This window comes from Oryx dammah, unplaced genomic scaffold (genome assembly GCF_014754425.2).
Source record: "Oryx dammah isolate SB20612 unplaced genomic scaffold, SCBI_Odam_1.1 HiC_scaffold_21, whole genome shotgun sequence".
Classification (NCBI taxonomy): domain Eukaryota; kingdom Metazoa; phylum Chordata; class Mammalia; order Artiodactyla; family Bovidae; genus Oryx; species Oryx dammah.
In genome coordinates, this window is record NW_024070205.1 from 49,805,474 (window position 1) to 49,818,965 (window position 13,492).

Here is a 13,492-nt window from a genome sequence, read left to right on the forward strand (position 1 = left end):
ACTGGAAGGAACAGCAAGGTCAAGAGAAGTGTGCAGATAAGAGAAGGTGTGTGGGGAGGAGGGATGAGGATGAGAGAGAGGAATGATTGATGGCCTGTGCTCTCCAGAAGAGGAGGGAGAGAGAGACCAAGGGCTCAGGGGCAGGCACCAACTTCTGCAGAGAAGAGTGGTGAGGGTGAGGGGACAGAGAAGAAAGGTTAGAAGGTGCCTGAGGTCATTCTGAGTGACCTAGGTCTTCTCCATCAAGTCAGTGGCTGAACAGGTGACCAGCAGGGGAAGGAAGTAGGTGGAATACGTGAGTCTTCCAGATATGGCTCAGCAATTGACCAAGAATCCCCCGAACCTTCAGGAAAGCAAGGAGACCCAGTTATGCAAATGTATGACCCGAGTTACCCCTTCCCCCAGAAAGATCACCTCCCTGGTGAGTGCCCGTGGGTAGCCCTGGGAGTTCATTAATCCGCATTTTAAACTGGACAAAGGCTCATTGTCATTTCCATCTACACCAGTTAGAGTAGCTCAGCTGTTCACTGAAGTTGGGATCCCAGAGGGCCAAGATGTTACCCTAGAGGGTCCTCCTCCAGGGCCATCTGCATCTGGGATACGTGTAATGAGACTCTCTAACCACTAGAGGACAGAATTAACTTGAAACACAGGTATGGCTAAGGAATAGGATGGTCTACAATTTATGGAACAAACTAGGATACTTTGGAGCTGTTCTACTTACTCCAGGACAGTAGCTGCAAACAGGGGTTGTCCCAGGCAAACTGGGACATATGGTCACCTTACTAATGGATCGAAGGGCCTAGAAGAAAGAAAATGATTGTTTTGAGGGAGGTGGAAATCTGAGGGCTGCTCATTTGCACAGGAGTGACCCCTGGGGGCCTTCCAAATAGCTTACAGTTACCCAAGGGCCTGAAATCACAGGGAGGATGTTGTCTGTAAATACAAACGTGTGAATAGTTCCTCGCAGAGAAATACACAGCTCTTTGTGTTCACCATCTCATCTTTCCTCTTGTTGTCCGTGGCAATAGGAGTGTTGCAGATAGGATAATTATAAGGCTTTTCAGGCTGTGCAGACATAAGCCGTGGAGTACTTGTGGAGAACAGTGTATGCCAACAAAAGTGTCCCAGTCTCCAGACAATGGCTTGGAAATATTAATAGTTTACGTAAACATACCTGCCCATCCAGGGCAAGGATGGGTATGCTCTGAGGCTGGGCCAGGGTTGGGAGCTCTGCCTGCTGCGTTCTCTCAGTGCAACGACAAGCTCCACTGGTCCTGGAACATGTGAGTGCCAGGCTTCCCACTGCGCCCGAGATTGATCCTTCTTGGCTATTGTTCAAAACGCTGCAATGAACAGGTAATGACAGTTCCCTGGATCACCAGGGAAGTCCCATGGCTTCCTCTTTATTATCATCTTCCTCCACATGTTTCAAGAAGCATCCTAGGATTTTAGAGTGCTTAATATGCTCAATCACACATCAAGTCTCTTGGCCAGAATCTTGCCCTTGTTTGTTTATTACAGTGGCAATCGCATTCCGGATAACACTGTAGACTTCCAGATTTGCTGTGGTGACATTTGTGGGGCATTCCTTTTTGAAAAATGCCCATTCCCTTGATGTCTGCAATATCAGCTTTCTTGTAGACTCACAGGTATGTGGCCAAAGGAGCAAGTCCATGTTTTCTGAAGGCCTAGGGTTTCCCAGGTGCCTCAGTGGTAAAGAATTTGCCTGCCAATGCAGGAGATGTGGGTTCTGTCTCTGGACTGGGAAGATTCTCCTGGAGAAGAAGATGACAATCCACTCCAGTATTCTTGCTGGGAAATGCCATGGACAGAGGAGCCTGGTGACCTCAGTCCATGAGGTCACAAAGAGACACGGCTGAGCAGCTGAGCACACAGAGAACACACAGCAGGGGCCTCCCCTCCTTCCCTTTGTTTCGGTCATTTTGGTGAATCACTGGAAGATGGTGGTTCCAGCTGAAAGGCCAGAACTGTGTGCTTTCCTCTAAGTGAGGGTTCGGGGTCTTTCCCCACCCCCACTCAAAACTGGGTTATTTCTCATGCCCTTGCCTGGCTTTACAAGGCAGGAGTAGCAATGGTGACAATACCTTGACAAAGTGGTGAGGTGAGAAGTGAAGTGAAGCATTAGTCGCTCCCTCGTGTCCAACTCTCTGTGACCCCATGGACTGGAGCCCACCAGGCTCTTCTATCCGTGGAATTCTTCAGGCGAGAATACTGGAGTGGGCAGTCATTTCCTTCTCCAGGGGGAATCTTCCTGACCCAGAGTTCAAACCCAAGTCTGCAATTGAGACAGATTCTTTACCATCCGAGGCAACAGGGAAGCCCCAAAACTCATGAGTAAAATTTGAAACCTACAAATTCTCCCCTTTGCTTTTAATTCTTTCAGTTCAGTTCAGTTCAGTTCAGTCGCTCAGTCATGTCTGATTCTTTGAGATCCCATGAATCACAGCACGCCAGGCCTCCCTGTCCATCACCATCTCCTGGAGCTCACTCAGACTCACGTCCATTGAGTCAGTGATGCCATCCAGCCATCTCATCCTCTGTCGTCCCCTTCTCCTCCTGCCCCCAATCCCTCCCAGCATCAGAGTCTTTTCCAATGAGTCAACTCTTTGCATGAGGTGGCCAAAGTACTGGAGCTTCAGCTTTAGCATCATTCCTTCCAAAGAAATCCCAGGGCTGATCTCCTTCAGAATGGACTGGTTGGATCTCCTTGCAGTCCAAGGGACTCTCAAGAGTCTTCTCCAACACCACAGTTCAAACGCATCCTAAGTGTCTGATTCCCTATATTTGATACCTTTGACTTGAAAACCTATAAATATGTCTTTTTCTACAGTACGTACTGATTGATTCAGGTGGCCACTTGGCCTGTAACTCAGAGAGTATCTCTTTCAGTAAAGATCAACATTTTTGAAATTTGGAATATGGGATTGTATTTCTAAAGTCTATACCACTTACCTGCGTATATGATTGAATTACATATGAAAATACAACATATATTTATCTGAATATTTAATGTTACCAATTATATTTGTTCCATGGGAAAATTTTAGGTTCTAGAAAATATTTATTGTTGTTGTTCTATTGCTAAGTTGTATCCAACTCTTTGCGACCCCTTGGGCTGCAGCACACCAGGCTTCCCTGTCTTTCACTGTCCACTAGAGTTTGCTTAAATTCATGTCCTTTGATGCTATCCAACCATCTCATCCTCTGCTGCTTTCATCTCCTTTTGCCTTAAACATCTCTAGAAAATATATATTACCATAATCCTTAAAATATCAAATGAGGATTTTTTTTCTGTAGTTTACATCTATCTGTAAGCATTGATCTCAAAAGAACAGTCAGCTATGCATCTACCAATTTGAGCTTTTTAATTGGCTAATTACTGATTCACTCACATGAGACAAAATAAAGTAGAAGTTTCATTAGACAGTAATATAAAAAAAATCATGCAAAACCATTGAATTAAAAATTAAAACAGGTTTATAGTTAATAAGTAAATGCATAGATACATGGATCTTTGTATAAGCTTCAACAGTACATGAACTGAGAACTTCCAAATGTTCAAGCTGGATTTAGAAAAGGCAGGGGAACAGAGATCAAATTGCCAACATCTGTTAGATCATAGAAAAAGCAAGAGAATTCCAGAAAAACATCTACTTCTTCATTGACTATGCTAAAGCCTTTAATTGTGTGGATCACAACAAACTATGGACAATTCTTAAAGAGATGGGAATACCAGAGCACCTGACCTGCCTCCTGAGAAATCATTATGGAGGTCAAGAAGCAACAGTTAGAACCGAACATGGAACAATGGACTGGTTCCAAATTGGGAGAGGAGTATGTCAAGGCTGTATATTGTCACTCTCCTTATTTAACTTCTATGCAGAGTACATCATGCAAAATGCTGGGTTGGATGAAGCACAAGCTGGAATCAAGATTGCCGGGAAAGTGAAAGTGAAAGTTGCTCAGTCGTATTCGACTCTTTGCAATCCCATGGACTATACACTCCATGGCATTCTCCAGACCAGGATACTGGAGTGGGTAGCTATTCCCTTCTCCAGGGTATCTTCCCAACCCAGGAATTGGAGCCAGGTCTCCCAAACTGCAGGCAGATTCTTTATTAGCTGAGCCACAAGGGAAGCCCAAGAATACTAGAGTGGGTAGCCTATCCCTTCTCCAGCGAATGTTTCTGACCCAGGAATCAAACTGCATTGCAGCCAGATTCTTCACCAACTGAACTATCAGGATTGCTGGGAGAAATATCAATAACCTCAGACATGCAGATGACACCACCCTTATGGCAAAAAGTGAAGAGGAACTAAAGAGCCTCTTGATGAAAGTGAAAGAGGAGAGTGAAAAAGCTGGCTTAAAACTCAACATTCAAAAAACGAAGATCATGGTATCTGGTCCCATCACTTCATGGCAAATAGATGGGGGAACAGTGGAAACACCGACAGACTTTATTTTCTTGGGCTACAGGATCACTGCAGATGATGACTGCAGCCATGAATTTAAAAGACGCTTGGTCCTTGAAGGAAAAGTTATGACAAACCTAGACACAGTATTAAAAAGCAGAGATACTACTTTGCCAGCAAAGGTCTGTCTAGTCAAAGCTTTGGTTTTTCCAGTGGTCATGTTTGGATGTCAGAGTTGGACCATAAAGAAAGCTTAGCGCCGAAGAATTGATGCTTTTGAACTGTGGTGTTGGAGAAGACTCTTGAGGGTCCCTTGGACTTCAAGGAGATCCAACCAGTCCATTCTAAAGGAAATCAGTCTGCCTATTCACTGGAAGGACTGATGCTGAAGTGAAGCTCCAATCCTTTGGCCACTGGACGGGAAGAACTGACTCATTGGAAAAGACCCTGATGCTGGTAAAAAAAAAAAAAAAAAAATGAAGGCAGGAGGAGAAGGGGATGACAGAGGATGAAATGGTTGGATGGTATCACTGACTTGATGGACATGAGTATGAGCAAGCTCTGGGAGTTGGTGATGGACAGGGAAGCCTGGCATGCTGTGAGTCCATAGAGTCACAAAGAGTTGGACACGACCGAGCGACTGAACTGAACTGATATCCTAAATACTTTCTGAGCATCTCCACATGGCTGTCTGAGAAACTTCTCAAACTTAACATGCCTAAAATCTTACTTCTGATCTCTTTCTCTCCACTTCAACCAAAAATCAGCTACGACCTTCTCTTACCTATCTTTTTAGCTGCTTAGGATAAAACAAACTTGGTCTCATGCTGAGGTAGGAGGTAGTTGGGCCCCTGGATTGAATAAGTGGAGTTCGTCAAGTAGAGTGAACTGGAGTTTTGTTTCCTCTGATACCTCAAGGACAAAGTTAATGGCAGGAGCTGAGCTCTGCTGGAGCAAAGAGATGAGATGACCACATCTATCACTCCTGAGGTTAAGGAGATGTCCAAGACTGCACATGTGCTTCCTCTGTTTAGACACTTTTCCCAGAACTATCCGTATGGCTAGTAACCTCACCTATGCTGTGTTATGCTTAGATGCTCAGTCATGTCTGACTCTTTGTGACCCCATGGACTATATAGCCTGCCAGGCTCCTCTGTCCTTGGGGATTCTCCAGGTAAGAATACTAGAGTGGGTTGCCATGCCCTCCCCTAGGGGATCTTCCCAACCCAAGGATCGAACCCAGGTCTCCCACATTGCAGGCAGATTCTTTACCATCTGAGCCACCAGGGAGGCCGAAGAATACTGGAATGGGTAGCCTCTCTCTTCTCCAGGGGATCTTCCCCACCCAGGAATCGAACCAGGATTTCCTCCATTGCAGGCGGATTCTTTACCAGCTGAGCTACCAGGGAAGCCCCAGTAACCTCACCTACTTTATGTCTATTTTTTAAGTTCTGTATTCAGTTAGTTTTGGCTGTGCTGGGTCTTTGTTGCTGTGAGGGCTCTTTTCCAGCTGTGGTAAGTGGGGGCTACTCTCTAGTTGTGGTGCACGGGCTGCACATTGGGGTGGCTTTTCTTGTTGTGGAGCACAGACTCTAGAGCACAGGCTCAACAGTTGTGGCACACGAGCTTAGTTGCTCTGTGGCATGTGAGGCCTTCCTGGATCAGGGATCAAACCCATGTCTCCTGCACTGGCAGGCGGATTCCTTACCACTGAGCCACCAGGGAAGTCTACATCTATTTTTAAATGTAAAGTTTTTACTGATTCAACCCAGACTTTACTTTTTAATGTTTCAATTTTCTAATAATAGCAAATTCAATTTCCTGCTTTATTCTTCCCTGTCACACTTATTCCTCACTAATGTCATCTGCTTTCATTATTTATTAACCATCTGCTTCCTCTCCACTCCCATTAGAACATAAATACCAGAGAGACTGGGATTCCCGTTTATTTTTTACTTTTCTGTTTGTGTTTTGAGACAGTACTTGTTTCACAGTAAACTCAGGGATGTGAATGAGCACTTCCATCATAGGCTCAGGGCTACTCCAGCCGTGTCCCAGAGCTCTTCTCAGGCCCCCGTTCTCATCTTACATGGGTTGTGGCTGTCTCCTTTTTCCTACAGGCCATGGAAAGCTCTTTTTCTGGGAGTACATTCTTGCCAGATTACTGTGCTGCTTGGACTCAAGGAATACAACCTGTTGAGTGGAAAGAAAATAGATTAAAAAAATAATCAAGAAAGAAACTTCATCTAAGCCAGTACTCACTTAAGAAATCTTACTGGATATTACAGGATGAGGCTGCTTTAAAGAATCCACCTGCCAATGCAGAAAATGCAAGAGATACAGGTTCAATCCCTGGGTGCAGGAAGATCCCCTGGAGTAGGAAATGGCAACCCACTCCAGTATTATTTATTGCCTGAAAAATTCCCTGGATGGAGGAGCCTGCTGGGCTACGGTTCATGCAGGCACAAAGAGATGGACTTGACTAAGCACACACACACACAAGCACAAGCACATACTGAATCACAAGCCCTAAGAAAGAGCCTGAAGAAAGTAATGCAAAAGAAGAGCAGAGTCCAATCTGAAGACACCTTTACACTTTGCAAGGTCTTGACCTTTTCTCATTTCAGTAGCTCAATATCACTAAAATGACAATCCTTCTAGGCAGCTGCACAGCTTCTCTATCCTTAAAGTAAAACACAATGAAATAAAATCATACAAAGCCACCTTAAATTTTTAACATAGGAAATGAACTATTTGACCATCAAAAAGCCAAAACCAGGTCATCCCTCAGAAAAATATGTTTGTATTTTGTAATATCAATCAGCAAATACAAAAGTGAACAAAGACAGCATTATCATTTTATAATAGTAACCTAATTATTCATGGCATAACTTGCTTAAAAATTATCTATTAGAAGACAAATACCTTTTGTTCTACATTTTAAATTTCATTTTATTTTATATTTGGGTAAACTATTTTTTATCATAGCTTCAAATTTTACAAAGATAAAATTTAAAAATCAGTATTTACAAAAATGTGTTATAGCCATTTCAGTATCATGTCAATATCTAATTACTGATGAGATAATCTTATGTTGTCAGTTAATGCCTGCTGCTGCTGCTGCTAAGTCGCTTCAGTCGTGTCCAGCTCTGTGCGATCCCATAGATGGAAGCCAACCAGGCTCCCCCATCCCTGGGATTCTCCAGGCAAGAGTACTGGAGTGGGTTGCCATTTCCTTCTCCAATGCATGAAAGTGAAAAGTGAAAATGAAGCTGTGTCCGACTCTTAACGACCTCATGGACTGCAGCCTACCAGGCTTCACCGCCCACGGGATTTTCCAGGCAAAAGTACTGGAGTGGGGTGCCATTGCCTTCTCCAAGTTAAGGCCTACATTTTAATAAATAATTACATCTATAACTAGGACTTCCCTGGTGGTGCAGTGAATAAGAATTCACTTGCCAATGCATGGGACATGGGTTCGATCCTAATCCAGGGAGCTTCCACATGCCTCAGAGCAACTAAGCCCCTGAACCACAACTTCTGAGCCTGCACCCTCTAGAGCCTGTGCTTCAAAATGAGAAGCCATCACAATTAGAAGCCTGCACACCGCAACGGAGAGTAGCCCCTGCTCGCTGAAACTAGAGAAAGCCCATGCAAAGCAATGAAGACCCCAAAATAAATGAATTAAATACATACATTCATAAAATGTTAGTGATTGTGTGGCTGCACTTGTAACAACAACCAAAACGATGTAAATAATAGTAAAAATTTCTTAATACATCTACTATGTTAAGGAAATATTGAGCCAAATGACTAAAAAAAAAACATATTAGTTCCAGCTATAAATGTGTATTAACAATTATATTAACTATGATGAGGAACATTAGTATGTTTTCAGAATTGGAACTAAAAGTCTTTTTCCTTAATTTTTCCTATGATAAAATCATAGTAGTTTTTACAGCAAAACAAAACATTAATTTATGGTATAATTTTTAAAAATATGTTTATTTACATAAAATTAAATTAAAAACCCAGCAAGTACTGTGAAAGAATTAGATATAAGAGGCTGTTGGTCCACATATAGATGGTTTATTTATTTTTAATGTTACCTTCTGTATGGTTTTATACATATCACAATATTTAAGCATGTTTTGTGTATAAATAAGTAAAAGTAAAGGTCATATGAAATTTCATGTTTTCATTAAGGATAGCTATTTGCATAAATACACCTGTATTTTCCCATTCAGTGTTTTACATGATCGAAGGAACAACAGTTCAAAACACCGACAACCCCTTGTAAAAAATTAAAATTGATTGGGATTTCACTAGGAGTTTGTACTAACTTCTCTTCAAACTATGTGCCTATATTATATGACCCAGAGAGAACGGTTAAATAGAAATTCTTACAAAGTAATTACCAGTGGTACAACTGTATTTTAAAAATTAAATGTAAATGTATTGAGGGAACTAAAATATGAATTATATTGGGTGTGTACTAATTATCAAGTATAAAAGATGGATTGGGGTTTTTTTTGGTAAATAAGTTCATTTGTAAAATTAGTCAACGTACATAATTGACGTAATAACTTCAGTAGAAGGATAAATTTTAAAATCACTCAGAAAGACGTGTCTATGAAATGATTTTCGCTGGACCTTATGCCAGATGACACCATTTTAACTGGTGAGTGAGCACGCTAAGTCGCTTCAGTGGTGTCTGTCTGACTCTTTTATGACCCCCTGCAAGGCTACATGGGATTCTCCAGGCAAGAATACCGGAGTGGTTTGCTGTTTCCTCCTCCAGGGGATCTTCCCAACCCAGCGATCGAACCCGTGTCTTCTTCGGCTCCTGTACTGGCGGGCACAGTCTTTACCGCTAGTGCCGCCTGGGAAGCCCTATTTTAACTGACAGAGGTTCCATAAACTGAAGCCACATGTCCCTCCCCCACAGCAAGTTTACTCAAAGGATTATTATAACACAGACTCCACAAGGAAAATAACTTCAGCATGGTTCCCTCTTGATAGAGAAAACCTCAACCTAGTTATGAGACCAACCACAACACAGACAAGCTGCACTAACTGTAAGTAACAGATGATGTTGGTGTGAATAGCTTGTATTATATTCTAGGGCCCTTATAAATCAATCCCCCCATCAGTGTTTGCATTATCACCTAGAGGGTTAGTTAACATGTGGTACAACGAGGACTGATAGGAGGTATAATGTGCAAAGCACTTGAACTATGTACGAAAACAGGCCCAGTCTAGTTAGGAGAAAAACAATTGTAATCTGAATCCTGCACATCTTAATGACAAGACTCCCCACCCCATGTCAGTGTGAAACACTTAGTTTTAAAATGTTGACTCTACAATACACAAAATAGCTGTTATAAATGCACATAGTGTATTCTATAGTTGGGAGGGTTCCTTTTTTTTTTTTTTTTTTTTAAGGAAACTGCAAGTTACACTGTGGTTAAGACTTGTATCTTCATCCCTTGAAAAAGCCCACATTCTATCACAGTGATGTATGGGACTTAACAGCCCCAACTGTTAAAAACACCTGGATCAAGTCATAACCACTTTTACTGCAAAAGGACCCAGTATAGGTTTATCAATTCTAGTACCCTAATAATTACCCAACAAGCCGTTCACCTACAGAAAACATGCATCATGAGAAGGAAGAAATATCACTCGTCCCTTTTGCATATTAATAACTTGTCTTTTCTGAGCAACAGTGCTCATATTAACTGAGGTCTGTGAACGGCCACTTTACCCATTCATCCTGAGTGAAAGATGGAACGACTTAAGCACAAACGCAACATATTATAAACAATTTCCTACCCAAAAAAGTCACCAACTAAGCCAAAGTATTTTACAGAATTCACTACAAAACACCCTAAAAACTGTCTTCACTGAAAGCTCCCCTCCTGCCCCTTCCCCACTCCAGCGAGCCAACTGGGCGTCTCGGGGGCATGATGGTGAAACTCCGCATGGATGGCGCACAGATTACTATCTTCAGACAAACCCACCAGGTACGCTTCGCTAGCCTCCTGCAGCGTACGGATGGCGGCACTCTGGAACTTCAAGTCGGTTTGGAAATCCTGGGCGATCTCCCTCACCAGTCTCTGGAAAGGCAGCTTCCGAATCAGAAGATGGGTGGATTTCTGGTAAGGACGGATTTCTCGGAGGGCAACGGTCCCGGGCCTGTAGCGATGAGGTTTTGTCATCCCGCTGATAGAGGGGGCGCTTTTCCCGGCCACTTCACTGACCAGCTGTTTGAGGGGCACTTTCCCACCCGTGGACTTATAAACTGTCCTCTTGGTCCGAGCCATGTTCTTTGAGACCGCTGCCCAAGTCTTAGGCAACTTCTTCGAATGCGGCACAGCGTCTGCTGCACAACGGAGAGCCGAGCGAGGAGCGGAACCCCCTCCAACGAACGACCAAACCGCTTCACCGGGGTGTTCTTCCGAAGTAAATACTCTAGCCTTACTTACCCTGATGGACTGGCAGTTTTTTAAAGATCAGACAAAACAAAAATCTTGAAGAGTATGAAATACTTTAGAAAGACTATGCATTCATAAATAGTGGATTTGGCTTAAAATATCATTGTCTTAAAATACAGTTATTTTATTGATAAGAAAATTTTCTAAGACAGGTATCACTGAATGCCATTTGGGCATACCTTTGATGTGTAAAATACATTTCATCAATACATTGTATCTGTCACTTCAGTAAATAACAAAATAATAAAATACAGATTATTATTTGTTTCATGCAAAACAAATAATACACTTGCTTTCCATAGAAGTTTTTCTCAGTTTTCAAAATATTTTCCCAAGTTCAGTGGTTACAACAACACTTTCTTGTTATTTTAAATAGATACATGTGAAAATGGAGATTCAGATTAAGCAAATGTCTTGCCGGAGTTTTCACAACCATTTCTACAGAGCTAGTATGTAAGTTTGTATCAATTCACCATCAAATCTTATTTTCCATTTTGTTTCCAACTTCTGTTCTTATCAGAAAGTCTGGCTCAAATTGGTCTCAGTAAATATGAAGTGTATTTCTTGGTTTGGTTATGTTTTTAGAGAATAAATTATGACTAAGCTAATGACTGAAAAAAAGCCAGTGAAAAGATCTTAAATCTCATTCTTTGAATTTTATTTATTAATAAATCTATAATTTCAGCTTTGCTAAAGCATAATTGACATAAAATTGTAGAAGATTTAAAGTGTATGTCATGGTGGTTTGACATACATATACATGGTAAAAGAATTCTCATCCATCACTTCAAATATTTATCTCTTTTTTTGTATTTTTTTATTTGAAAATACAAATTCTACTCTTAGCAAATTTCAGTTACAAATACAGTGTTATCAACTATAGTCACCATGTTTTACATCAGATCCTGAAACCTTATTAATCTCGTCACTGTAATCTAGTCACTGGAACATTTACCACTCTCTTGTTATTGCCCAGCCTCTAGCCCATAGAAATCATTTTTTCTACTCTCTATTTCTATGAATTTGACACTCCACCCCCCTCCCAGATTCCACATATATGTGATAGCATGTAGTCTGTCTTCTTTATTTTGCACAATGTCCCCAAATTCCATCAATGTTTTTGAAAATGGAAGGATTTCCTTCTTTTTCATGGCTGGTTAATATTCCATTGAGTATGTGTGTGTGGCTTTTTATTCATTCATCCTTTGATGGACTTAGGTTGCTTCTATAAAGAACCCTCCTGCCAATGCAGGAGACATAAGAGACAAGTGTTCGATCCCTGGGTCAGGAAGAGCCCCTGGAGGAGGGCACAGCAACCCAGTACTCTTGCTGGAGAGTCCAATGGACAGAGGCATCTGGCAGGCTGCAGTCCACAGGGTCGCAGAGTTGGGCACGAGGGCCTTACAAAGCATCACTACGAACAAAGCTAGTGGAGGTGATGGAATTCCAGTGGAGCTATTTCAAATCTGAAAGATGATGCTGTGAAAGTGCTGCACTCAATATGCTAGCAAATTTGGAAAACTCAGCAGTGGCCACAGGACTGGAAAATGTCAGTTTTCATTCCAATCCCAAAGAAAGGCAATGCCAAAGAATGCTCAAACTACCGCACAATTGCACTCATCTCACATGCTAGTAAAGTAATGCTCAAAATTCTCCAAGCCAGGCTTCAGCAATACGTGAACCGTGAACTTCCTGATGTTCAAGCTGGTTTTAGAAAAGGCAGAGGAACCAGAGATCAAATTGCCAACATCTGCTGGATCATGGAAAAAGCAAGAGAGTTCCAGAAAAACATCTATTTCTGCTTTATTGACTATGCCAAAGCCTTTGACTGTGTGGATCTCAATAAACTTTGGAAAATTCTGAGAGGGATGGGAACACCAGACCACCTGACCTGCCTCTTGAGAAATCTGTATGCAGGTCAGGAAGCAACAGTTAGAGCTGGACATGGAACAACAGACTGGTTCCAAATAGGAAAAGGAGTATGTCAAGGCTATATATTGTCACCCTGCTTATTGAACTTCTATGCAGAGTACATCATGAGAAACGCTGGACTGGAAGAAACACAAGCTGGAATCAAGATTGCCAGGAGAAATATCAATAACCTCAGATATGCAGACAACACCACCCTTATGGCAGACAGTGAAGAGGAACTCAAAAGCCTCTTGATGAAAGTGAAAGAGGAGAGTGAAAAAGTTGGCTTAAAGCTCAACCTTCAGAAAATGAAGATCATGGCATCCGGTCCCATCATTTCATGGGAAATAGATGGGGAAACAGTGGAAACAGTGTCAGACTTTATTTTGGGGGGCTCCAAAATCACTGCAGATGGTGACTGCTTACTCCTTGGAAGAAAAGTATGACCAACCTAGACAGTATATTCAAAAGCAGAGACATTGCTTTGCCGACTAAGGTCCGTCTAGTCAAGGCTATGGTTTTTCCAGCAGTCATGTATGGGTGTGAGAGTTGGACTGTGAAGAAGGCTGAGTGCTGAAGAATTGATGCTTTTGAACTGTGGTGTTGGAGAAGACTCTTGAGAGTCCCTTGGACTACAAGGAGATCCAA

The 13,492-nt window shown here is 42.1% G+C and overlaps 1 protein-coding gene across 2 annotated transcripts in view; it reads right to left on the reverse strand.

Annotated features, from left to right (window-relative positions):
* Positions 1 to 6,366: 6,366 nt before the first annotated feature.
* LOC120880320 (histone H3.3C-like) overlaps positions 6,367 to 13,492 on the reverse strand; it is a 54,781-nt gene continuing 47,655 nt past the window's right edge. Inside the window, exons 1-2 of one of the 2 annotated variants that reach the window (XM_040263618.1) lie at positions 10,460 to 10,762; positions 6,367 to 6,629 (exon numbers count right to left, since the gene is read on the reverse strand). In XM_040263618.1, the coding sequence (XP_040119552.1) occupies positions 6,522 to 6,629; positions 10,460 to 10,762 (411 nt within the window). In that variant the 3' untranslated portion in view covers positions 6,367 to 6,521. Of the gene's footprint in view, positions 6,630 to 10,459; positions 10,763 to 13,492 lie in introns of those variants that run through there. The other variant, XR_005725005.1, reaches the window with a different exon arrangement.